Source organism: Rattus norvegicus, chromosome 4 (assembly GCF_036323735.1).
Source record: "Rattus norvegicus strain BN/NHsdMcwi chromosome 4, GRCr8, whole genome shotgun sequence".
NCBI lineage: Eukaryota > Metazoa > Chordata > Mammalia > Rodentia > Muridae > Rattus > Rattus norvegicus.
Genome location: NC_086022.1, coordinates 140937929 through 140963686, shown reverse-complemented (window position 1 = coordinate 140963686; position 25758 = coordinate 140937929). Strand labels below are relative to the sequence as shown.

The 25758-nt window shown below is 38.0% G+C and overlaps 1 protein-coding gene across 13 annotated transcripts in view; it reads right to left on the bottom strand.

Moving 5' to 3' along the window:
- Cntn4 (contactin 4) overlaps nt 1-25758 on the bottom strand; it is a 997076-nt gene that overhangs the window by 214085 nt on the left and 757233 nt on the right. For all 13 annotated transcript variants that reach the window (XM_063285413.1, XM_063285419.1, XM_063285414.1 and 10 more), the window contains one exon: nt 2334-2531. In XM_063285413.1, the coding sequence (XP_063141483.1) occupies nt 2334-2531 (198 nt within the window). The remainder of the gene's footprint in view (nt 1-2333; nt 2532-25758) is intronic.

Sequence of the window (25758 nt, the reverse complement as noted above, 5' to 3'; positions counted from 1 at the left end):
AAAGAATTTTATAGTTAGGGGTCACCGCAACATGAGGAACTATGTTACAGTGTCACAACATTAGGAAGATTGAGAAACAATTCTGAGAAATAAAATTCAGTTTTCTCTCTCTGGTCTCCATGATTGGCCCATGATCTTTAAACTCCTTAAACCATCTGTGCCCTGATTACTAAGCTCGATCTACATTCATGTTCTTCTTGATCTCAGAAGATGTATTTTTTTCCTTTGGTATTCCCTCTTTACCTCAGGACCTTTGAATGTGATGAAACTCAGCCTGGACGATTCCTCTTTCTCATCTCAGGACTGGCTTTTTATCACCCCAATGATAGCCCTATGCCATCGTCAGAGAGGACTTCCATAGCAACCCTTTCTGCAGTAGGCATCTAGCCCATAGAGCTTCTATTTTATCACAATATCTTTATGTATTGTTTTACGTATTATTCTAAAAAGTAAACTGAACTTGCATATACCTAATGCTTCTTGTTGCCATACTGCCCAGAAGAACATAAGAAATATTAAATAGAGGCCTGTTTTTCTTGTTACTGGAACACAGAAATATGGCTGTCACATACCAAGTGCTAAACAAGTACATGTTAAACGTATGAATAGATGAAGTGTCTGAAAACTAAAGTATGTATTGACACTTTTCAGTGTGGTCTGTATTATGAACATGTTTACATAATCTCTAAATAGTTAATTTGACTAATAATACCCTGATCTGAAAACCTCATGTTTCAACTCACTTGAGCACAAAGTTCCCTGGTAATCTTGAGAGTCTGAGTAGGGTATGTTCATAGCTCAGAAGCAGAACGTGCTTACCATGTTCAGGGACCTGAGTTCAATCCCTGGCATTATACGAAAATAGATGGGCAGCATAATACATTTGGAAACTGGAGGGCAATTTCTTCTTATATGAGCTTGTGTAAGATGATGAGAAGAAATATGGCTCTTAAGTCAGTAGATGGAGTGCTATGCTGGAATCTTACTCACGTTTTCAATGAGAAATAAATGTGCAAACTAACACATAGTAACTGACCATTCACTGCTGTTATTAGTATCTTGACTGATAATTTCTTTACTTGTATGGTAAAATCTTGTCATTCCTGTTATAAAGCATATGAGAAGGGTTTTTTTTTGTTGTTGTGGTTTTGTTTATTTGTTTTGTCTTTTCTCTTTTTAGAATGGAAAACTAAACCTGTCAACTCCGAATCTTCAAATCTTCACATTGGTTCTTCCTGGAGGGCTTAATTATACTTTGTTTCCATTTTTCCAATGAATATTTAACAAGACACTTCTATCTGCTACCATGTATACTAGACAGCAATAAGCAAGATAGTTCAGGTAGTTTTGGTGACACACAACTGCTAAGTGCAGCAGGATAAGGGATTCATGTGTGAGTGGGTATGTGTGGTCACCACCATAGGTAGGAGGTGTATAGCGATGGATTTCTCTGGAGTTTAATGAAAAGTTCCCTGATACCACCTGGGTGGAAACAGCAGAGATAGAGAGATGGATTCCTGGGGGAAAATGTGGTATTTATTTTCTTTTTTTTTTTTTTTTTTTTTTTTTTGGAGCTGAGGGCCGAACCCAGGGCCTTGTGCTTGCTAGGCAAGCCCTCTACCACTGAGCTAAATCCCCAACCCCAAAATGTGGTATTTCTAAAATAACAGAAAGACACAGTCCACATCACCTCCTATGTCAGACTTTGTGACTAAGGTAGGATTTTAGGGAATATATAAAAGCCTACAGTAGAAAGAGTCATGGTACCCATATACCTTAGGTAACAAGAATGTCTTTAAAAAGCACTTGGTGACATAGCCTATGACATGTGGACATTATGTATGACTCATATACTTTCCTAAAATATTCTCAAGATGGTAGGGAATTAAAACTCTTGTTTCAAATGAGCTATCCACATTTCTGAATTTCTTTGTGGTAGAACTATGGCTTCACTATTGTAAATCTAGATGTTATTAGGATAATTTAAAGATACTTTCTGGACTATGAATACTAAATTACACAGAACTGACTGATGAGCTAATTGTTCAACTCTTCACTTCATTTTGCCTGTATATACAGTTTAAGATTCTCTCGTTATTTATATTTGCCTAAGTCCACACACCATCCCTTTTAAGATTAGTGATCAGACTTATAATTAGTTTTCCAAAACGGGTTCGTGGGTTTATTTCTTCATACAGCGGGAAAAAGTAATAGGTGTCAAGTACAGAAATTATTAAACTTTTCTTTACATCATTATATGACAACAGTACAGTATCTTTTCATCCTCCGCCATCCTCCTAAACAGAGCTGGCAACGTTGTACAGATAACTCACCATCATTTCTCAGGATTAGTGGTGTAGGCGGTCCCAGGACCTGGTGGCTGGTCACAGTATTGGTAACCACACACGTATAATTACCAACGTCAGCTTTTTCCACCTTGGCAATATACAGATTGCCAGTCTCTTGAGAAACAAAGCGGCGGTTATCCTGATAGGAAGGGTGTTCATTGAAGATCCAGGCGTAGCTCAGCTCTGCAAAGACAACAGTAAGCGCTGAGAATATGGCTTTGACCCTGGAACTTTGCTGCATTTAGAACAGAAATGATCAAGGTAGAGACTTAGATTGCTGCTCTTCACCCTGTAAAATATAAACGGGAGGTAATAACCGTCACTTAAAGGCTGCCTACTGTCAGAATTATTATTATGTTTTATTTCAAGAAGCGTAGGAGATACCATGGAAGTTGACTCAGATCGGCTCCCACCGTTATAAGTCATAGGCACTTTGTAGCAAGTTCTAAGGGAATGCAAGTGTTAAAGACCCCCAAATAACCTTGACATAGTAACCTGAGAGGCTACCAAGAACACTATTTAGACCACTTATATAATAATGGATACAATAGTGGATTGGATTACAGGTTTACAGAGTACTTTGTGGTATTTGATGCATTTCATCCTTTTCTAATGGAGGTTTGACACAGAAGAACATAGCATTGAATCTGAACTCTTAATGCTAACTAGAGAGTAATCACTGAGACTCACTCAGTTCTTTTCCCTTCGCCCACTCTCAACTGTAAGTCTCTTCTTTTCTTCCTTTGAAGTTTGAATACTTCTTCACAAATTTAATAAGCTGGTAATTGAGTATTTCAGTCATTATCCACCAAATGCACACTGGTGGCTTAATTGCTTTATTCATACACAAAATAGAGTTGAAGAAGACATATCCATCAGAAAGGCAATGTGGAACAGTGGTCAGAGAAGCATGTCTACTCACCCCAGAATGCAGTAGGGTTAATGCATGGAGCAGTCCTTTCTAGGAATATTCCTTTGACAGTTTTTGGTTTTCTTAAGGGTTAGAATATTTGGTGACTTACTATATGAACCCATGATTTCAAATTCAAAGAACCCAAAATGTCAATTAATTTATCTGATTGATTACAATGAACCATCTTATTCCAAGGACACTAAACTTCTTCAACTCTAGATAATTCACTCTTTTTCTCTGTGAAGTGTGAACCACAGATATGTCCCGTATTGAAGAATGATATACTGGTTACAGGCCCTGATTATACAAGATTATATTTATCATTAAAAATCACTTTGTTGGGGTGGGGAGGCAAGAACAAACAAGAGTCACAGGGAGTCCCTGGTTGTAGAAATATTGGCTTTGTTACTCTATGCCATTCTCTCATATGATCTTGGTTAAATTCTAAATGCATGCATGGTCCTTGGTAAATGGCAGAAAAGCCACTTGAGCTTTATAAAGAGAAGACTAATTATTGTAGAAGACATCTTTGCTGTTTAATCCTTCAGTGAATCCCAACTGTAATTGACCTCAACTACTGAATATGTAACAAGAAACATGTTTTGCCTTAATAAGCCATTGTTGACATACAAAGGAATTGTTGTGGAGATTGCTCCCCCTTTATCCCAGAATTACAGCATTTTCTAGTACATTATGTTGAAGAACTATAATTATGTTTCTGTGAGAAAAGGCAATCACTCTATGCATGTTCCTGTAATTAGAAGTAACCCCATGCTGATGTGGAGAGGATACTGAGCATAAATAAACAAGTTCCGAGGTCATCAAACAATTCTTTCTGATATAAAACATTCCATCTTGGAGAAAAGATTAAGACTCCGAAGGTAAATGAATCTTACAAAGCTCACCAAGTCAACAAATAACTAAGTCTCAGGAAGTTCCTAAAACTTAATACATACATTAAACCCTTCCTCAGTGTTATGTAATTACAAAGACTTCTGGGAAGGAGTGACTCTAACCTCAAGTGATACAAGGAGCGTTGGGGATACTACTTTTCTCAATTGTCACTCATGTGACACTCATGGTTTACTAATCTATATTTGGGGCCACAGTTTTCTTGGCTGGTTACTAGTGCCAAATCTGAGATAAGTAGATATTTGATTATACTTCCAGGAAAAGTTACATAAGAGTGAAGGGGCCACTCAATATTTAAAAAGACTTGTTTTTCCAGAGGACCGAGGTTCATTTCCTGGTACCCACATGTCAGCTAACAGCCATCTGAAACTCTGCTGTCCTTTTCTGGTATCCATAGGTATCAGGAATACACATGATGTATAGACACACATGCGGGTAAAACACCCATTAAATATATTTTAAAAAATCTAAAAAAAATGAAAAATGAAAAAATCACACATCTAGTAAGTTGGTTATTCCAAAAGCAAAACCAAACAAAAACTAAAAGACAACAACAGAAATAACTAAACTTAAGATAGAAAAAGACCAAATAATAGGTCATATGGATACATAACCTAGCAGTGACACCTTCTAGTAAGAAAAGACTTGTAAAGTCAGCAACACAGGAATATAGTCTGTTCTCAACCCCATAATGCAATTTCCAGAAAGCCCTACCATCTTTAAGTAGGGTTAAAGATGTTACCACATGGACAATTAGAACACCATGTATTCTTTAGTAAGTTATAAGAAAAATTTAAATATAAACTATCATCTCCAAAGTCACAAAGTAGACATTACAAAGTCATTTACATGTATAAGATTAATCACTTCACATTTTTCCGATGAGAGTTGAAATCAAAGATAGACAACTCTAATTTTTTTTCCTGTGAGGTTTTTTTGAGCTCTTGTTGTGGCCAGTAGCTGTGAAGTACTCTGGATTCTGAGGGGGTAATTTAGGAACCAGAAAGTAGCTATTTAAAAAAGATATCTGTTCTTGTATTTTATATTTGGAGGGAAAGTACCAAAGTTTAAATTTTTGTTATGTAAGGGGAACCACTTAAACTTTCTCACTTTCAACTTCTTAATCAATAAAATTGTGTGAAACTCATATATAGGTATATGTACTAATATGTACTATTAGTTTATGCAAAAATCATTGAAATGTCTGGAGGATTGTAGAGATTTTGGTTATTGTCTTCTCTATCACCAACTTAATAATTATAAAATAAAATTATTTGTTTCATTGTATTAGTTCATTAAAATGTACCAGTGAATGGGCTGCATGAAGCCATTTTCAGGCATATTTTCCATTGTAGTTCCTCTCAGTCATTCAGATTCTTGAGTATCTTCACATTCTCCCATCCCCCTTTATAAACTGATTCAGTGGGGATAGAGATACAGAGAGCTCAGTTGGTTAGTAGCTTGTCTAGCGTGAAGGAACACCACAGTTAAGCTTCCAGCACTGCACACACCAGGTAAACTAGTGCACATCTGAGATCCCAGCACACATGAGGTTGAAGCAGAATCAGAAATTCAAGGACATCCCAAACAACACAAGTTCAAGGCCAGCCCATCATAAACAAGGCAGTGTGTCAAAAAAAAAAGTGTTCAGCTAAACTGCTATTTCATCATGCTGTCGGATCTACTTGTGAATAAGTTAATTTCTTTAATTTTGCTGTATAGAACTATAAACTCTTTAAGTTAAGAGAGATGTTGGAATAATATACATAAATTGACAAAATTGATAGAGTAGAGATTATTAATATATAATACCTTATAGTTTACATAAGTGTTATAACTATGTTTAATGAAAATCTGAGAGAAAGGGCTTTTTAATGGATGAAATGGGGAAGTGTGGATTTGATCTAATGCTACTTATGTTAATTTAGTCCCAAAAATTACACAGGAACTTGCATGTCTACATATAAGATGATAAGGGAGCCTGCCCCCAGTTGGTTTCGATTGGTGAATAAAGTTGCTGGTGGACAATGATTGGGCAGAGAGACAGAGGCAAGAATTTCAGATTCCCAGGCAAGGGACTGAGGAAGGAGCAGGAAGGAGATAGCTGCCATGCTGGAAAAGGAGTACCTGCAAGGCCTAAGGAGGCAGGACAGAGGACAGAGAGACAGCCAACATGTCAGAGCTGGGGAAAAATTACCCCATACAGCCCCCAACTGGTCTAGGGCAACAATGATGAAATATAGCTCAGGAATATTGGAGGGGAGGTGTTAGCTCCATGGAGGTTTAGGAGGATCTTAGCCATCGAGTTAAGGAATGTGACTGTGTGTGTGTGTGTGTGTGTGTGTGTGTGTGTGTGTGTGTGTGAGAGAGAGAGAGAGAGAGAGAGAGAGAGAGAGAGAGAGAGAGAGAGAGAGAGATTTGGAAACTCAGAACATTGGGGCGGGTATCAAAGAGCGCGTAGATGCTGCTGCTGGGACAGTTTGAGGAGACATTAATTGGCAACCACAGCTGGAGACAGGTTTGGAGAAATTGCAGACTTGTGCCATTCTGAGTTTGCTTTCTCTGCATTCTGCTTGGAATTTGGGATGTACGCATTTAGCCTTTTCTGCTGGCTTACCTACTTGGTGTTTGCAGCTATGTTCACTTAACAATGAAAGACTCATTCCTTTGGAGCCATGGGTTAAATAAACCCTTCCTTCTACAAGTTGCCTTGGTCATGATGTCTTGTCACAGCAATAAAACAATAACTAATATAAACACTATATGCAGAGTTTAATGGATTATTCAGCAAAGGCCTAGCTTGTGAGGTTTCAGAGAAGAGGGAGTCTATTGGTCACTGGCCTGGAGGCCATATGTATATTTCAGGACAGAATCTGGCTACATTATGTTGTGTCATGAGAACTTAAGTGAGACTGAATATAATGACAATTGACTAAATTAGTATAGTGAACGAAATTTCCAGATGTGGCAGTATTAAGAGTCATGGTTACTGTTCTCTGCTCTGATTCAGTCTGCAGGAAGGTCAGGTAAAAGAGGAAAATATAAAACTGTGGAGTTTGTGCTAGACATGAATGTGTTTAAAGTTCCAGATAAGGCTGATGCTGAGAAAGCAGCTATAACTTTCAAAAAGATTAGCACTTGTAGATTAGAAGGTGTGGCTTTGATCTCCTTCCAAACATGGTGTGGTTGTTGAAGAAAGTATGTCACTATATGGACAGGCTTTGAGGACTCCTTGAGCTCAAGTTCCAACCAGTACAGAAAAGAAAGTCTTCTTCCGGCTGCCTTAAGATCAAGATGTAGAACTTTTGGACCCTCCAGCATGGTGTCTGCCTGATGCTGCCATGCTTCCTGCCATGATGATAATGGACTAAACCTCTAAGTCTGGAAGCCAGCCCCAATTAAATGGGATTTTGTGTCATGATTCTGAAAAGCCACTGACACGAGGAAATGTTTAACGGGTCAAAGTCACTGCAAGAAGATCCTGAGGGGCTACTTAATGAAGCAGTGATGATTAACATTAAGTAGAAATCTAAACTTCAGGATGTTGAAGATGCTTGGGCTTTGGGCATCCACTGACAAGAGCAGCAGGCATGTAGTGGAGTTATCCCAAAGGAGAGGTAACAAGTGCTACCATCATGAAAGCTGGAGGGATGGGAGTACCCAAGCTCTTCAGAGCCCAGATGATTCTACCATGCACCTCAGATGCTAGACCTGAAGCTGCAGGATTTGAGGTTAGGTGATTTTTTTGTGGGGGGGGTTGTTTGTTTGTTTGTTTGTTTTTCAGTCTGTTTTGTCTTTTCTTACTATGACCCTATTCCTCCCTATTGGAATTGGAATATTTAATTTTTGCTGCTGCATATTGAATGCAAATAAATTACTTGTTATTTTTATGAAGCAAGAGATGCCATTAAATTTCACATGAGACTTAGATTTGGGGTTAGCCATGATGAGTCTATGAAACAATAGGTAGAAGATGATGACTTAAAAATGGTGTGTTTGAGTGTTAAGTTGGACTTGTGGTGGTTAATATTGCCCACGTGACTAGATCTAGATTCACTGAGGGGATGAGCCTGTGTGCATGTTAGTGAGGGATTACCTAGAATTGGTTAATTAAGATTGGAACATATACCTTACTTTCAGTGTGGGTGGCACCATTCCTGAGCCTGTGGTCCTGGACTAAATAAAAGGGAGGAACTTAATGAAGCCCAAACATTTGTCTTCTTCTGTTTTGTAATTATGGAGTCAATGTAACTGACCAACTACTGCAAGTTCTGACCGTCCTCCTTTCCCTGTTGTGATGGACTACACTCTACAACAATAAACCAAAGCTAGTCCTCTTTCTAGTTGCTCTTCTCAAGCATGGTGTCATAGCAGAGAAACAAGGAGCCCAATAAATTATACTCAAACTTTCATATATCACAACTTTGCAGTCTATTTTCAAAGTGCCTCACTAGTCATTACAACATCTAGGGATTAAGTTATTTAGTAATAAAACTTGATCAAGTTGCCTTGCATGACCAATAGTGAACAAATTCAATAGGCATACACTGCATACAAGAGCAGTATTAAAGCCTCTTTTTTTACTTGTAATTGTGAGATAAGGCTTGACTAAGTTGCTCATGTAGGACTCCAGCTTGTGATCCTCCTGACTCAAAATCCTGCATAGATGGCATCACATAGCACCAGTTCTAGCTTGTCATAATTTCTTTCACAGTTTATTACAGGGACAAATTCTGGCATATCACTTGACTCCGTGAATTCTAATTGGGAAGTTATAAATCATACTGAGAGGAACGATTTACTTTCAAATTGTATAAAGGGCAAATGAAAGCTAAGGAGGAAATGATGATGATGAATAATGAGGGAGATAAAGAGGAGGAGGATGAAACAGGAGGTTGTTATAAGTGTCAAACTGTAATAAGAATATGATGCCATAACTACTTTCCATGTTCGGAAAGAGACCAAATCCAGATTGCAAAAAGGAATGTCAAAGGAGATTGTGACATGTATAGTAAAATTTAAAAAGTGATACTCAATTGGAAAGACATATATCATACTTTCACATGTTTATTGAATCTAGACCTCAATAACTCTCTCTCTCTCTCTCTCTCTCTCTCTGGCTGTGTGTGTGTGTGTGTGTGTGTGTGTATACACATGCAAGCATGAGCATGTGTTTGTGTGGGGCGAAAATAGAAAGAGAGTACGAGAAAGGAGGAAGAAGATGTAAGGGAAGAGAAAGGAGTACGTAAGATAGTTTAGTAGATATATGCGTCTAGAAATTAGAAGTAGACTTGTATAGGCGCAGAGGGAATAGCAGGGAGAGTATACAGGGTAGTACAAATAAGAATGAAGTATGATGATATTTCTGTGTAGAGCCCTGTTATCACAGCAAATCCCATTTCCTTGGAGAATCAAAACGTAATTTAAAATTTAAAAAGAAGAGCATCAAAGAGCTGGTGCCAAGGACCCTAACAGCATCATTTTAACACCTGTTCTTTTGTGAGTCCTGCATCCTGGAGACAAGGAGAAAAGTCTCAGCTGGAGAACAGGTGAAATAACAACGTACAGCTGAATGTTTGACCTTCACCAGGACATATTCTCCAGCTGATAAATTAATTTAGTTTTCTTCAAAGCAAATATCACTTCCTGAAATATTGTGTTTGTGTCTGTATATAGGTTCAGAGCCATCAGGAGGACTGCAAGGAATATAATCCAATAACGGCACAATATCAGAACAAGCAGAAAAAAATAGTAAAGCTAAATAGCCCTAACAGATCATGTTGCATTTCTAGACTTAGAAGATATGAAAATACTGAGGCCCAGGAAGGGTCAGAGTGGGGTAGCAAAAGATGGCCGAGCAGAAAATGACCTAATGTTTCTGGCAATGCTCCTGTTCCAGCACTCTGCTAGGACAGCAGACAGCCTTGGCATTTAAAAGTAAAGAATACCATTGTTGAACCACTCAATAGACAATACAGATTTCCCTGAAGAACCAATTCTATTTTTACCAGAGCAAAACATTAATCCATTGGGTTATATAAAATGCTATCAACATTCCATAAAAAGTAAAGCCAAGAAAACAAAACAAAACAAAATCTCATGCTCTGCGATGAGCAAAAATACCATATCCCACTCAGTTTGATTTCCTCGGGGACTTCTATGCAATATTTATACTGACTCTAACTTGACAGATTTCTTTTGATAAGTTTTCACTCACTAATTGCTCTGGAAGTGACAGACAGTTGCTGTCCCATTGGCAATTTGTAACAACTGAGTAAACAGATATTTGGAATGCAATGTATCAAATGATTGTGAAACTTCTCATGCTCCAAGGAAGAGACTGAGGCTAGTTATAACGTGGCACTAATTAAGGCAAAGGATCTAACTATGGGTTTCTAGTTTGGGGCAACCAAGTTGTTCGGAATGAACTCGTCTTAATTTTCTGACTAGGTCTTTTATTCTTATCTGTGGACCAACAGTAGAGAATGTTTGGCTACTGTGTTTTAGAAAATAAACTAATCAAGTTATAGTTCAGATATGAGTAACCATTGAGCAAACCTACCCCCAGTGAACACCTTTTCCTGATGGACACTCTTCACTTTTCCTGACCCCACTTTCTTTCCATAGTCATGTGCTTATTTCATTGACTTTTATTCCAACAATGGCAAATGTATCATATTTTAAAAGATGCCTTTCTTGAATCCTCAGTTTTTAAACGTGAAAAGTTTGTGTTTAAACCTCTTCTATTTTACAGGTTCAGAAAATTAAACCTAAAGGAAGTCATGAATAGAACAGGACAGTGATTTGGTACCCAGCCAGGACAGGGATGTAGAGTGTGCTCAGTATATGAGTCGGCTTTGTTAGGCAGATATATTTTATGATTGTTGTTATTGTTAATAATATTATTATTATTATTATTTCTATTACTACTATTATTATTTATTTTGGAATTAGAAGGTGCCTAATTTCTTCATCAGGAAGTCGAAGGAACAGAATGGGATGATCTCTCCATTTCTTCCAGCATTAATATTTCATAGTCTTTATGTCAACTTCAACAAATCTTACAGTCCAATTGTAAAAGAAATAAAGTAAGAAAAGACTCTCTCCAAGAACTGTACAGAGACTTATTGTGGAGTCTAAAAATTGTACCAGCGGGCTAGAGAGGTTGCTCAGCAGTTAGGAATGCTTCCTGATCTTCCAGAGGATTCAGATTCAGTTCCCAGCACCCATGATCGGTGGTTCACAGCTGTGATTAATTCCACCTTCCGTAGATTTGATGTTGTCATCTTTTTGTTTCTCTGGGCACAAATGTACACATTTGCATGTGCTCACACACACATGCGCACACTCACTCACACAAACACGCATACACCAATCGCTCAGTTGGTTGAATCTGGGTTGCATTTTATAGAAAATTAACTACAATTAATAATACTCAAGAGATTTTTTTAACAGCAGAGTGTCCTACCGTTTGTCAGTGTTATCAATACCTGACCTACATTTTGTAAAGTGTCTGTGAGGCTGAATTTCCACTGAGACAGAATGCTATAAAAATAGGTATGAGAGATGTACTTGAAGAAAATTTGCAAGCGAAACAGCCAGTGTGAACATCTCTATTAGTTCACTGTTTTGTCAAGCAGTTGTTGAGTACTAACTATTTATATTTATATAAGCTGTACTCTTCGCACAGGAATGGACAAAATCATGGAGGTGCTGAGGGAGATGAATTGGGATCGGTGAGTAGTTTTCCTGAATAGGAGGCATAATCACAGAGGATGATCCCTGGGTGGGCTGTTTGGAGACATGTACTGAGTCGAAGCTTTACTGCTTACCTAAGTACTTTCAGTTCTTACCTAAGTACAGGTAAGAAAATAAAAGGAGTTTCTGTCTATCTCAACTGAGACATTCATTAGTCACTAGACTTAACTCCTTTAAGATTATGTGATCATACCTTTCCTTCTAATAAAATACCATTAAACTCAGGTGTTAAGTTGCTTACCTTTTTCTGACCTTGGGAAAAAGAAATCGTTGTAAGTTACTAGTTTCCTTAAAAACAAAACAAAACAAATCAAAAACCCCCAAACAAAGCAAAAAACAAAAACAAAAAACCATAACTCTCCCTCCCAGAAAAAGAGAACTGGGCCAGAAACCCCATGGGTTAATTAGCTCTGATGATCATGAATGCTACACACCTATCAGGAAAGTCCAATGAGTATGTTGTATGATGGATTTGTGAGTTACCCACAACGGTTGCTCTAGGTGACCTCTACCTATACTGAGACACTGAAAGATAAATTTAAAATAGTATGTGCTTTGTGTGCTCCAATAAATAATACTTTAAGGAAACATGAATACTGAAGAGGATACAGAGAGGATCTGAAATCTGCAGGCACATAAAGAGGATGAATGTTACACCTTTATTAATTAGAAGATAGATTTATGAGTATTTAACTCCTGTAACAACCATGATAACCCTTTGCAGCAAAAGTCAGTGAAACTCTGGCTGTTACTGACACGGCACCTTATAAAGAACGCTGTGTTGTATAGAGAATTTGGTACAGACTGTTCTGTGTATCAGTAAAGGCAATTTAGGTTCTAGACACTAATATTATTTATCAGTGCTGGTTGGTGCAGAAAGGGCATGCCATATATCTGTCACATGGACTGTAAGGTGCCACTGCTATACCCATGGCTCACAGTTATATTGGATTTTGCCATACATATTCAGAATCATTCTCAATACAGTGCTATATAGTCAATTGACCCTATGTAAGTGGCATGAACTTAAAAAAATGCCAAATGGCTTATCATCTTCACAACATAGGCTAACCACCACTCAGTGGTAAAGCCCAAACATGAACTTGTCCAGAGTCCATTGCCACAGCCCAGATATCACCAATAGAAAATTCCATGCACAACATTTTTTCATCTACAGATTATTTAATTATTGTATAAAGTTACCTTTGGACCATGTGAATATATGCATATGACTTACAAGTGAGTTTTTATATTGAGAGTTAGTTTCTTATCCTGATGATATTTCATTATGTATGTGCAAAGAGTCAAGAATTCCAGAGAATCTAAACTACTTATGGTCACAGGCATTTTGGATAAAGGTCAGTCAACCAGCACTGACTTGGAGGAACAGAACAGAACAGAACAGAACAGAACAGAACAGAACAGAACAGAACAGAACAGAACAGAACAGACATAAGTGGCAAGGAAGAGATTAGATTCGTGCTAAATCTCACCCAACCTTGTGGCAACATTTCTAAAATTAAGCCTCTGACTAAGGGGCTTCTGCTCTTTTTCCCATGATATTTTTAGTACATGTGACTTACTCACTAAGATGTGGCAGTGGGGGTGTGGGAAGGCAGATGGCCAAAGTGCCATTTTCTAATGCACAAGAGTCCTTGAATACTACTCTGGATGTGGCTTAAAATCTCCTCAATTTTATACAATACTTATTTTCCTGTCACTATTTTGCTGGGAAAATTGAGCATTTTTCTTGGGGGTGAGAGTATTCCTTGGAAATTTGTGAGTGGAGTTAAGGGATTTAACTAGAAAGTAATTTAACACATTGATATGATGGAATGAAATATGAGATTCATATGAATTGTAATGACAAATGGAGAGGCTTCAACTAAATCTTACACTTAAGAGCTGATTGCCTTGTAATGTACTCCTAGACTCCCAGGGTAGATTCTGACTCTCTTTTGCTTTTATAGATGTATCCATGAAAAGTATAAAAAGTGTGTTTTGATCTCCAGCTAGAAAACTCTGGGTAACCCAGAGCGTGTGTGTGTGTGTGTGTGTGTGTGTGTGTGTGTGTGTGTGTGTGATGTAGATGCTATAGTCTAGGAACTACATTTACATTGTCTTCTGGCTTTAAAAACTTGATTACATTATCTGTTGTTTCATCAGAGACGCCATTGGCTGACATGTATTCCAGTGAGGAGTTGGCATAACGTCCCCAATTTTCTAGTCTATATAACTTCCTAGTGGCCATTTCTGGCCACAAGGATTCCCAGATAACTAAGTTTTCAACACATGCTTTAGGTATAGAAACAAAGAGAAAACCTGGGACTGACTCTCTTCTGAATATTTCCACTGGTATGATAAGAGAAAATAAAAAATAGATGTGACTCTTTTGATGGGGTAAACATGGGTTGGTTATTATCTAATCTGCTCAACGTGGCTCATGCAGTCAAGCTGATACAGTTTTAGTAGATTTTTATGCCTGCATAGAACCAGTGGGAGATGAAGACTGCTACTTTCAGTTATTTGTTAAAGATATGGAATTTTAAGAAATTAAAGATCGCTTCCTATTTTATAGAGAGCCAAAAGACACTGGTGGAGTTCATTATAGGGGCATCTTGAAGAATGAGGATAGCTGGTGTCTAGAAGTAGAACTCTTTTGAAACATGAATGCCCTTTGATAGTCAAGTATAAATACTTTGGATACCATAGAAACTACATACTCTTATAGAGATGCCTATCAAAGTTCAATGTCAAGCTTAGAAATAACACCACTCTTTATCTGGTGGTTCAAAACAGAAGAAATCAACGATAAACAATTCTTGGCTCAATAATTCAGAACACCTCACTACCTCCAAAGTCTCTGTAGATTTTATTAGCCAGATTCCTTTGCCTTTGGGAAAGGCAACTCCAACGAGCTCCCAAATCCAGGGCTCTGAGTTCACAAAATGTTTTGATCACTTCATCACCCTATCACTCCCTGCCATTGGCCTATTTGTAGTATTTACGTTTCCTGATGCTGTGGCAAAAATGTTTGACAAAAACAAGGGAGGAAATGTTTGTTTTGGCTCATGGGTTAAGGATCCATCATGGAGGGAGGCTTGATGGTTGACGTATGGACCAGCTTGTCACACTCCTTCCAGTCATAGGAGGAAGAGATATGAATGCTCAGTACTCAGCTCTCAGTCTTTTATTTGGTACTGTGAGGATGCACCATCTCACTCCAGTCTAAAAACGTCCCTGCGAACATACGCAGAAGTTTGTCTCCTCGAAGGTTCTCGACTTTGCTGATTATAATCTCTTTTGCAAAAAGCCATTTTTCTGCTATAAAAAGGAATATCTCTCAACAGTGGCAGCAGCAGCAACAGCAGCAAATAATTGGTTTGATTTTTTTTTTGCCTGAAAGTAACTAACACACTGTTTACTTCATATACTAAAATTTTATTTTACCTGTATTTGAAAGGCTTAGCAGTTTATTCCTTCTCTATCTAGTGGATTTCAGGATTGCATGCAGAAAAGAATACATATGGGAGGAAACTCGTTTTTCTTCCACTTCTCTGATGCTGTGATGCTTAGTAGACAACAGTTGACTTGCACTAGACTTCTGAATGTCAGAAGGTTTCCTTAGCACTATTCAACTCCAGACCAAATGTGCTAGCAAGAAAGTTCCTTGGTAATGGGAAGGTATGATGCTTTCATTAAAATGTTGATACCATTGAGATCAGAGGAAAGCAAAAATTTTATATTAGTAGCTCTTAAGTTTTAAATTATGATGCCTAAAGTCTTTTCCATTAAGAATAATTCTTCCCCCACTCCCTTTTCACCTCTGCTTTTCCTCCTTCCTTCTTTTCCTCTATTTCATTTTTCTGTTTTTTCCTAATTCACTGATGCCAGTTTCTTCTGAAAATATCTGAATGATTGACTATCTAAGAGGTTGAGGCCAGCTTACAGCCCATAACTGAGGCTAGAGATCACATGGTGATGATCCCTCTTGAGTTACTAGATGATCCTAGTGACATGGCCAGATCCCAGCTACTCAAAGGTGGCAGTCAACTCTAGCCTGAGATATTTCCATGCAAAGAGGAAGTTACACTGCTTCTCTTGACTGGTTCCTCTAATAAGGTTACTTATTAAAACTACTTCAGAAAACCCATAACTATTTTCTTAAGACTTTTTAATCTTTAAGAGCTGGGATTTGAACCCAGGACTTTGTATATGGTAGGAGAGAAAGGTGCTACACAGATTCATCCATGGCTCCTTAAAGATACTTATAACCATGATATCATTTATCATCAATATTTAAAAATGGACAAAATAGGAGATAGGCATAATCAAATTCTGTCTTGTTACTTTAAGCTTATTAATTTCTGAGAACAAAGAGAATTATTCAACATGGAGCCAAGAGGGATACTTAGAATTGATGATTTGTGATAAATGTGGAAATGTCAATTAAAGTATAATTATTTACATTTTTAATGGCTCTAAGCAGTAATATGACTAACTGAGTAGGCTTCCAAGCAGTAATAACCAACTCCCATACAACTCATTAAAATACAGCCTTTTCACCAGATTATTACAATTTTACACCCTGCTCAATTAAAGATGTGATCTAAGATTCAGATAGTTAATATTCAAATTCTGAGCATTTATAAATTAGCCCTTAATCAAAATTTTCAAAATCTCTCTCTGTCTGTCTCTCTGTCTCTCTGTCTCTCTCCCTCTCCCTCTCTCCCTCCTTCCTCTTCTCTCTCTCTCTCTCTCTCTCTCTCTCTCTCTCTCTCTCTGTGTGTGTGTGTGTGTACGTGCACAAATCAGGGTTTTAGTCACATTTGGTCATACTAGAAGTGTGCTCTACTATTATCCTACATCCCAGCCTAATTTTCTTTTTCTTAGCAATTTGTCCTCAGTTGTTTGTCAGGCAACAAGTCTTTATTCCTGTAACATCAGTAAGAAATATGAAGATGAGTTGTAAGATTGAACAATTATTACTTTATTGCCCAGCATTCATTGACCAAGTAAGGATCATACGACATAAGATATCCAATCTGACTTGATGAGAAAGGGACTTTTGAACTTCAATAATGGAGGTCATGAACAAGTGCTTCTATGCCTAATGCACTCTGACAAGGAGCTGGTCAGAGGAAGTGACACAAGGACCCAGATGATAACACAGGGAACAAACAGACATTTGGGCTCTTCAAGGAAATTAACTGAAAAGAAGCATTCTTATTTCTCCATTTATATCAATACATTCATTTAAAAAATCCTTTAGTACTATACATGGACTGACCCTGGACTCTGACCTCATAGGTAGCAATGAATATCCTAGTAAGAGCACCAGTGGAAGGGGAAGCCCTGGGTCCTGCTAAGACTGAACCCCCAGTGAACTAGACTGTTGGGGGGAGGGCGGCAATGGGGGGAGGGTTGGGAGGGGAACACCCATAAGGAAGGGGAGGGGGGAGGGGGATGTTTGCCCGGAAACCAAAGAATTATTATTAAGTATTAAATAAATTAAAAAAAAAGAAAAAAATCCTTTAGTGTCTCCCAAATCCTAGGCTTTGGTTCCCTGTAATCAAAGCATCTTGGCCAATACAAACTTATGTGACATCTTCTAAGCGATATCACATATTCCTTCCCAACATTAATAATAATGCTTTACTCTTATTTTTATATGTCTGCATCCTTATTTATACATGGATGTTTTTTGGGAAGTCCTTGTGGCTCAGACTGCCATTTACCTGCTCCCATTAGAACAGTTCATTTTAAGATGGCCTCTTAGACATAGTAGATTTCCTACTACCTCCCTTATAATTCTGCAAGGCAGTAATACAAAGAAAGACCAGAAAGAAACCTGCAAGAAAAATTCCAGGAGAAAATAGTATCTATTAATGACATCTCTATTTGATATCTAATCAAAATCATAATTATTGTTACCCATCCACTGACTATGATACCTGTACAGGGATTTGAAGTGAGATGCAGCTGGCCCTGCATCCTTGCTTTACCCTAACTCTCAGTGGAAAGTTCCATTCCATCTAGGACTTAGATTTTCTCTTTTGAGCAATATAAATAATAATATTGATCACATAGTGCCATTGAGGGGCTTAAGTGAAGTACCGAAGAGAAAAGACTAATTATAATTAGCTCAGTATCCAGGACATATTATTTTTTCCAATAAACACTAAGGGTTATTATGATCAGTGAGCAGGAAAATGATGACTAGAATCATTTGAGGAATTACATACCCATTTCAGTGCATTTTAAAAATCAATTCTAAATCATGTACTTATGTTAGCGGATCAGGATGGGATGTTAAATTGACAGAGCTGTACACAACACTGATATGTCAGGACAGTACTTTATTTCTCTGCACTCATATTCACCTATGTTAATACATTTGATTCACATATGAGATAATGCTGTCTTCACCCCAAGCATGAAAGTGGGGAAGAGAATGAAAATGTGATGGGTCAAATGCAACCTCAAACAAGTCAGTCAGAAAATTACATCTTCTCACCATCTGTATGATGTCTATTTTACCTATCCACTGCTGTAGCAAAATCATAAAGTTAATCATAAAATTAGTATGTTCTCTTACCTTCTATAATCCTATATATGAAAGGATTTGGTGCTATAAAATCAATAGAAGTATGTCATATAATTAAAAATGATTCATTTGGCATTTAACTAGATGAATTTAGACTTAGTCCATACAATACAGGTTATAGCTGATATCCACTGTAAAAAAATATTTCTATCACTTTCCTTTGTTAGAAGTTGGATAAATACTCAGAAAACAAATACCTTTCCTTTTTTCCTTCCTTCTTTCCTTCCTTCCTTCCTGCCTGCCTGCCTTTCTTCCTTCCTTCCTTCCTTCATTCCTTCCTTCTTTCCTTCTGCCTTCCTTCCTAATTCCTCCCTCCACTCCTTTCCTCCCTCTCTTCCTTCCCCTCTTCCTCCTTACTACCAGTACTGGAAACAATTACACTAGACTTTTTTCAGCTGCACATTTCTTGCGGCATGGGAAAAGGCAGCACAGGAGGCATGTTCCACTGGACTCTGCAATCTTCTCCAGATCCCTTCATCTCTCTAAGCCACAATTTTCAATTTCTCACATGTGAGGAAGAGATAACAACCCATCACTTCATAGGCTTGATGGTCTAATGGGCCCATACATGTGAAAACAATTTGTAAACAATAAAATACCAAGACCCGGTGAGAAATCATTAAGGGGCCGGGACTGCAGAAAGATTTGAACTTGCCTACAAAGCCTCGCCTAATTGGATCAGCTGCTATGATGCTGGCTCAGGATTTAAAGGATGTTCTAGAATTCAGAAGGAAAAGGAGCTGTAATTGATCTGTGATGACTGACAAGGGAATAGGAGTGGGCATCACCATGCGTGTGAAGAATATTTAAGGCACTGCCTGCATAATAAGTTTTGGCTAGAATAGAAAAAGGAGGGCCCTGTATAGGAAGGAAGGCCCAGCATCTTGAGCACAGTTTCTCTCTTCTCTGGTACTGGAACATTCTATAAAATGGAGATTACTTTAAAAAATTAATGTGTTGTCATGAGACTAGAATTAAACAGTGTATCTAATAGAATTCAGGAAAGTAAAAAAGTAGCATTCAGTAGAGACAGATGAAGAATATTAGAGAATTAAATCATTACATGTGCAGCCATTGCTTACCACTAGAAAATACTTCTTTTATGAGGATGAAAAGAAAATTTAATTATTCTTCTACATTAGTGGCAAAACAATACAAATCTGATGTTCTTAACTGCGTGTTAGTAAAGATGTTTTTCCCACCTTCGATTTCTAGCTCTTTATCTGTCACTTTAAATTGGCTGTTTGACAGATGTTCAATAATTGACACAGCTTATCTTTGCCTCTCAGGCGTCTTTCCTACACAATTGCCAGCATTTTCTGTTGCCATAGCAACAGTAAACATTAATGATTATTCCAACATGCCATGGGGATTTAAACACATTCTTAAAAGTTCCCTCAAGAAAGAAAAAAAATCTATCTCTGGCAAGATGGAAACTATTATATGATTTAAATTCCCAAGTTATTATACTTACTATGGATAAATACATAAATCTACTTCTGTAGTTTTTGCATAAGTAATAATTTTCCTTCCCTTATGATGAACCAAAGATGTTTTTGAGAAGTCAGAAATTTGTTTTATCAAATGTAAAGTGGAACAATTCATCTAGATATATGGTAAATAAGAAAAAGGGAGGGTATTTATTCTTAATGTAACCAAGTCAGTATTATTTCACACAATCTGGGAGCAAGCCCAAGTCCCTCCCATCTTAAAGGCTCAAATGTCCCACCAGTACGTGTGAGGACGCCTGTCCTGACCATGCAAATGGTCAGCTCTAATAAGCAAAGCATAGTCGGAGTTACTACTGGAACTACTTTGAAAGTAAATATTATCTGAGTATAAAATTGAAAATAGACAGAGTATACTGAGCATTTTTGACAGATTATTTCAGGCTTGATGTAGAAAATCACTGTCTTCTATTTCCTATGCCACTCTGTAATGTTTAAAGAAGGAATTGCTAACATTAAAATGGAAAGACCTGCTAGGCATAGTGGTGCACACCTTTTATGCTAGCACTTAGCCACCAGAACCCAGCAAGATCTCTGTAGTTTGAGGACAGGCTGGTTAACACAGTGAGTTCTAGGCTGACTGGAGTACATACTGAGGACCTGCTACAAACAACAACAAACAAAACAAACAAATAGCGCATACTTACATCCTCTGTGTAAGACAGTAAGCCCGGGAGTACTGAGCTCAGTTTCTTCAAGGTAATAACTAAGCTGAGATCACTAGTGGCTGAATTGTTTAAATTGGAGTCTGGATCTTCACCCATCTACATTACCCGATCTTGTGAATTTTGGTGGAATACCTTTGCTTTAGTACATGTGTATATAAACTAATTCGAACTTCCATCAATTGCAATTATTTTGTGTCCCTTGACCTTGTGTAAAGTAGGGAGTGGCAGATGTCCATGCTCTCCTGTGGTAGACAAAACACTAGATAAATGCTCCTTTCTATTCCCATCTGTGACAGCTGAGCTCCAGAGTCTAACCAGCAATGAGAGGATTAGCAGGAGTCTGGAAGAAGCCACTAAAATCTCACCTTCCTTCATGTCTTAGTTTTTTCCCTTCTTAAAAATTTACTGTTGAGGTCGGAGAGATTTGCCCTGGAAAATGTGACCAGACAGACTGGTGGTTCCTGAGCACAGGTGCCAGTCACATTTATACATCTGGGTGAGATTGCAAATTTGGTTTGGATGTTACAAATACTGTGAGCTGCATAGTTCTCCTACGCAAGGAGGTGAACTTCATCCTCCATACCACTTTCACCCTTTCCTACCCCAGGGACTGTGTTACAAGGTAACAGAATGGTTTACATTTATTAAAACATGATACCGTGAGTTTATTGTGACGCGTTTTTGTCTGAACACTGCTGAAGAATAAAAAACAATTTTACTCTCTGCAACCAAATCCCGTGGGAGGGAGAGCTAAACCTTCAGAGAGGCAGACACGCCTGGGAAACCAGAAGAGACTGCACTCTGCACACATCTCTGACACCAGAGGAAAACACCAAACGCCATCTGGAACCCTGGTGCACTGAAGCTCCCGGAAACGGCAGCACAGATCTTCCTGGTTGCTGCCGCCACAGAGAGCTCGTGGGCAGCACCCCGCGAGCGAACTTGAGCCTTGGGACCACAGGTAAGACCAACTTTTCTACTGCAAGTGACCTGCCTGGTGAACTCAAGACACAGGCCCACAGGAACAGCTGAAGACCTGTAGAGAGGAAAAACTACACGCCTGAAAGCAGAACACTCTGTCCCCAAAACTGGCTGAAAGAAAACAGGAAAACAGGTCTACAGTACTCCTGACACACAGGCTTATAGGACAGTCTAGCCACTGTCAGAAATAGCAGAACAAAGGAACACTAGAGATAATCTGATGGCGAGAGGCAAGCGCAGGAACCCAAGCAACAGAAACCAAGACTACATGGCATCATCGGAGCCCAATTCTCCCACCAAAACAAACATGGAATATCCAAACACACCAGAAAAGCAAGATCTAGTTTCAAAATCATATTTGATCATGATGCTGGAGGACTTCAAGAAAGATATGAAGAACTCCCTTAGAGAAACACAGGAAAACATTAATAAACAAGTAGAAGCCTACAGAGAGGAATCACAAAAATCCCTGAAAGAATTCCAGGAAAACACAATCAAACAGTTGAAGGAATTAAAAATGGAAATAGAAGCAATCAAGAAAGAACACATGGAAACAACCCTGGATATAGAAAACCAAAAGAAGAGACAAGGATCTGTAGATACCAGCTTCACTAACAGAATACAAGAGATGGAAGAGAGAATCTCAGGAGCAGAAGATTCCATAGAAATCATTGACTCAACTGTCACAGATAATGTAAAGCAGAAAAAGCTACTGGTCCAAAACATACAGGAAATCCAGGACTCAATGAGAAGATCAAACCTAAGGATAATAGGTATAGAAGAGAGTGAAGACTCCCAGCTCAAAGGACCAGTAAATATCTTCAACAAAATCATAGAAGAAAACTTCCCTAACCTAAAAAAAGAGATACCCATAGGCATACAAGAAGCCTACAGAACTCCAAATAGATTGGACCAGAAAAGAAACACCTCCCATCACATAATAGTCAAAACACCAAACGCACAAAATAAAGAAAGAATATTAAAAGCAGTAAGGGAAAAAGGTGAAGTAACATATAAAGGCAAACCTATCAGAATCACACCAGACTTTTCGCCAGAAACTATGAAGGCCAGAAGATCCTGGACTGATGTCATACAGACCCTAAGAGAACACAAATGCCAGCCCAGGTTACTGTATTCTGCAAAACTCTCAATTAACATAGATGGAGAAACCAAGATATTCCATGACAAAACCAAATTTACACAATATCTTTCTACAAATCCAGCACTACAAAGGATAATAAATGGTAAAGCCCAACATAAGGAGGCAAGCTATACCCTAGAAGAAGCAAGAAACTAATCGTCTTGGCAACAAAACAAAGAGAAGAAAAGCACACAAACATAACCTCACATCCAAATATGAATATAACTGGAAGCAATAATCACTATTCCTTAATATCTCTCAACATCAATGGCCTCAACTTCCCAATAAAAAGACATAGATTAACAAACTGGATCCGCAACGAGGACCCTGCATTCTGCTGCCTACAGGAAACACACCTCAGAGAGAAAGACAGACACTACCTCAGAGTGAAAGGCTGGAAAACAACTTTCCAAGCAAATGGTCAGAAGAAGCAAGCTGGAGTAGCCATTCTAATATCAAATAAAATCAATTTTCAACTAAAAGTCATCAAAAAAGATAAGGAAGGACACTTCATATTCATCAAAGGAAAAATCCACCAAGATGAACTCTCAATCGTAAATATCTATGCCCCAAATACAAGGGCACCTACATACGTAAAAGAAACCTTACTAAAGCTCAAAACACACATTGCACCTCACACAATAATAGTGGGAGATTTCAACACCCCACTCTCATCAACGGACAGATCATGGAAACAGAAATTAAACAGAGACGTAGACAGACTAAGAGAAGTCATGAGCCAAATGGACTTAACGGATATTTATAGAACATTCTATCCTAAAGCAAAAGGATATACCTTCTTCTCAGCTCCTCATGGTACTTTCTCCAAAATTGACCATATAATTGGTCAAAAAACGGGCCTCAACAGGTACAGAAAGATAGAAATAATCCCATGTGTGCTATCAGACCACCATGGCCTAAAACTGGTCTTAAATAACAATAAGGGAAGAATGCCCACATATAGGTGGAAATTGAACAATGCTCTACTCAATGATAACCTGGTCAAGGAAGAAATAAAGAAAGAAATTAAAGACTTTTTAGAATTTAATGAAAATGAAGGTACAACATACCCAAACTTATGGGACACAATGAAAGCTGTGCTAAGAGGAAAACTCATAGCGCTGAGTGCCTGCAGAAAGAAACAGGAAAGAGCATATGTCAGCAGCTTGACAGCACACCTAAAAGCTCTAGAACAAAAAGAAGCAAATACACCAAGGAGGAGTAGAAGGCAGGAAATAATCAAACTCAGAGCTGAAATCAACCAAGTAGAAACAAAAAGGACCATATAAAGAATCAACAGAACCAAAAGTTGGTTCTTTGAGAAAATCAACAAGATAGATAAACCCTTAGCCAGACTAAGGAGAGGACACAGAGAGTGTGTCCAAATTAACAAAATCAGAAATGAAAAGGGAGACATAACTACAGATTCAGAGGAAATTAAAAAAACCATCAGATCCTACTATAAAAACCTATATTCAACAAAACTTGAAAATCTACAGGAAATGGACAATTTCCTAGACAGATGCCAGGTACCGAAGTTAAATCAGGAACAGATAAACCAGTTAAACAACCCCATAACTCCTAAGGAAATAGAAGCTGTCATTAAAGGTCTCCCAACCAAAAAGAGCCCAGGTCCAGACGGGATTAGTGCAGAATTCTATCAAACCTTCATAGAAGACCTCATACCAATATTATCCAAACTATTCTACAAAATTGAAACGGATGGATCACTCCCGAATTCCTTATATGAAGCCACAATTACTCTTATACCTAAAGGACACAAAGACCCAACAAAGAAAGAGAACTTCAGACCAATTTCCCTTATGAATATCGACGCAAAAATACTCAATAAAATTCTGGCTAACCGAATCCAAGAGCACATCAAAACAATCATCCACCATGATCAACTAGGCTTCATCCCAGGCATTCAGGGATGGTTTAATATACGGAAAACCATCAACGTGATCCATTATATAAACAACTGAAAGAACAAAACCACATGATCATTTCATTAGATGCTGAGAAAGCATTTGACAAAATTCAACACCCCTTCATGATAAAAGTCCTGGAAAGAATAGGAATTCAAGGCCCATACCTAAACATAGTAAAAGCCATATACTGCAAACCAGTTGCTAACATTAAACTAAATGGAGAGAAACTTGAAGCAATCCCACTAAAATCAGGGACTAGACAAGGCTGCCCTCTCTCTCCCTACTTATTCAATATAGTTCTTGAAGTTCTAGCCAGAGCAATCAGACAACAAAAGGAGGTCAAGGGGATACAGATCGGAAAAGAAGAGGTCAAAATATCACTATTTGCAGATGATATAATAGTTTATTTAAGTGATCCCAAAAGTTCCACCAGAGAACTACTAAAGCTGATAAACAACTTCAGCAAAGTGGCTGGGTATAAAATTAACTCAAATAAATCAGTAGCCTTCCTCTACACAAAAGAGAAACAAGCCGAGAAAGAAATTAGGGAAATGACACCCTTCATAATAGACCCAAATAATATAAAGTACCTCAGTGTGACTTTAACCAAGCAAGTAAAAGATCTGTACAATAAGAACTTCAAGACATTGAAGAAAGAAAGTGAAGAAGACCTCAGAAGATGGAAAGATCTCCCATGCTCATGGATTGGCAGGATTAATATAGTAAAAATTGCCATTTTATCAAAAGCGATCTACAGATTCAATGCAATCCCCATCAAAATACCAATCCAATTCTTCAAAGAATTAAACAGAACAATTTGCAAATTCATCTGGAATAACAAAAAACCCAGGATAGCTAAAACTATCCTCAACAATAAAAGGACTTCAGGGGGAATCACTATCCCTGAACTCAAGCAGTATTACAGAGCAATAGTGATAAATACTGCATGGTATTGGTACAGAGACAGACAGATAGACCAATGGAATAGAAT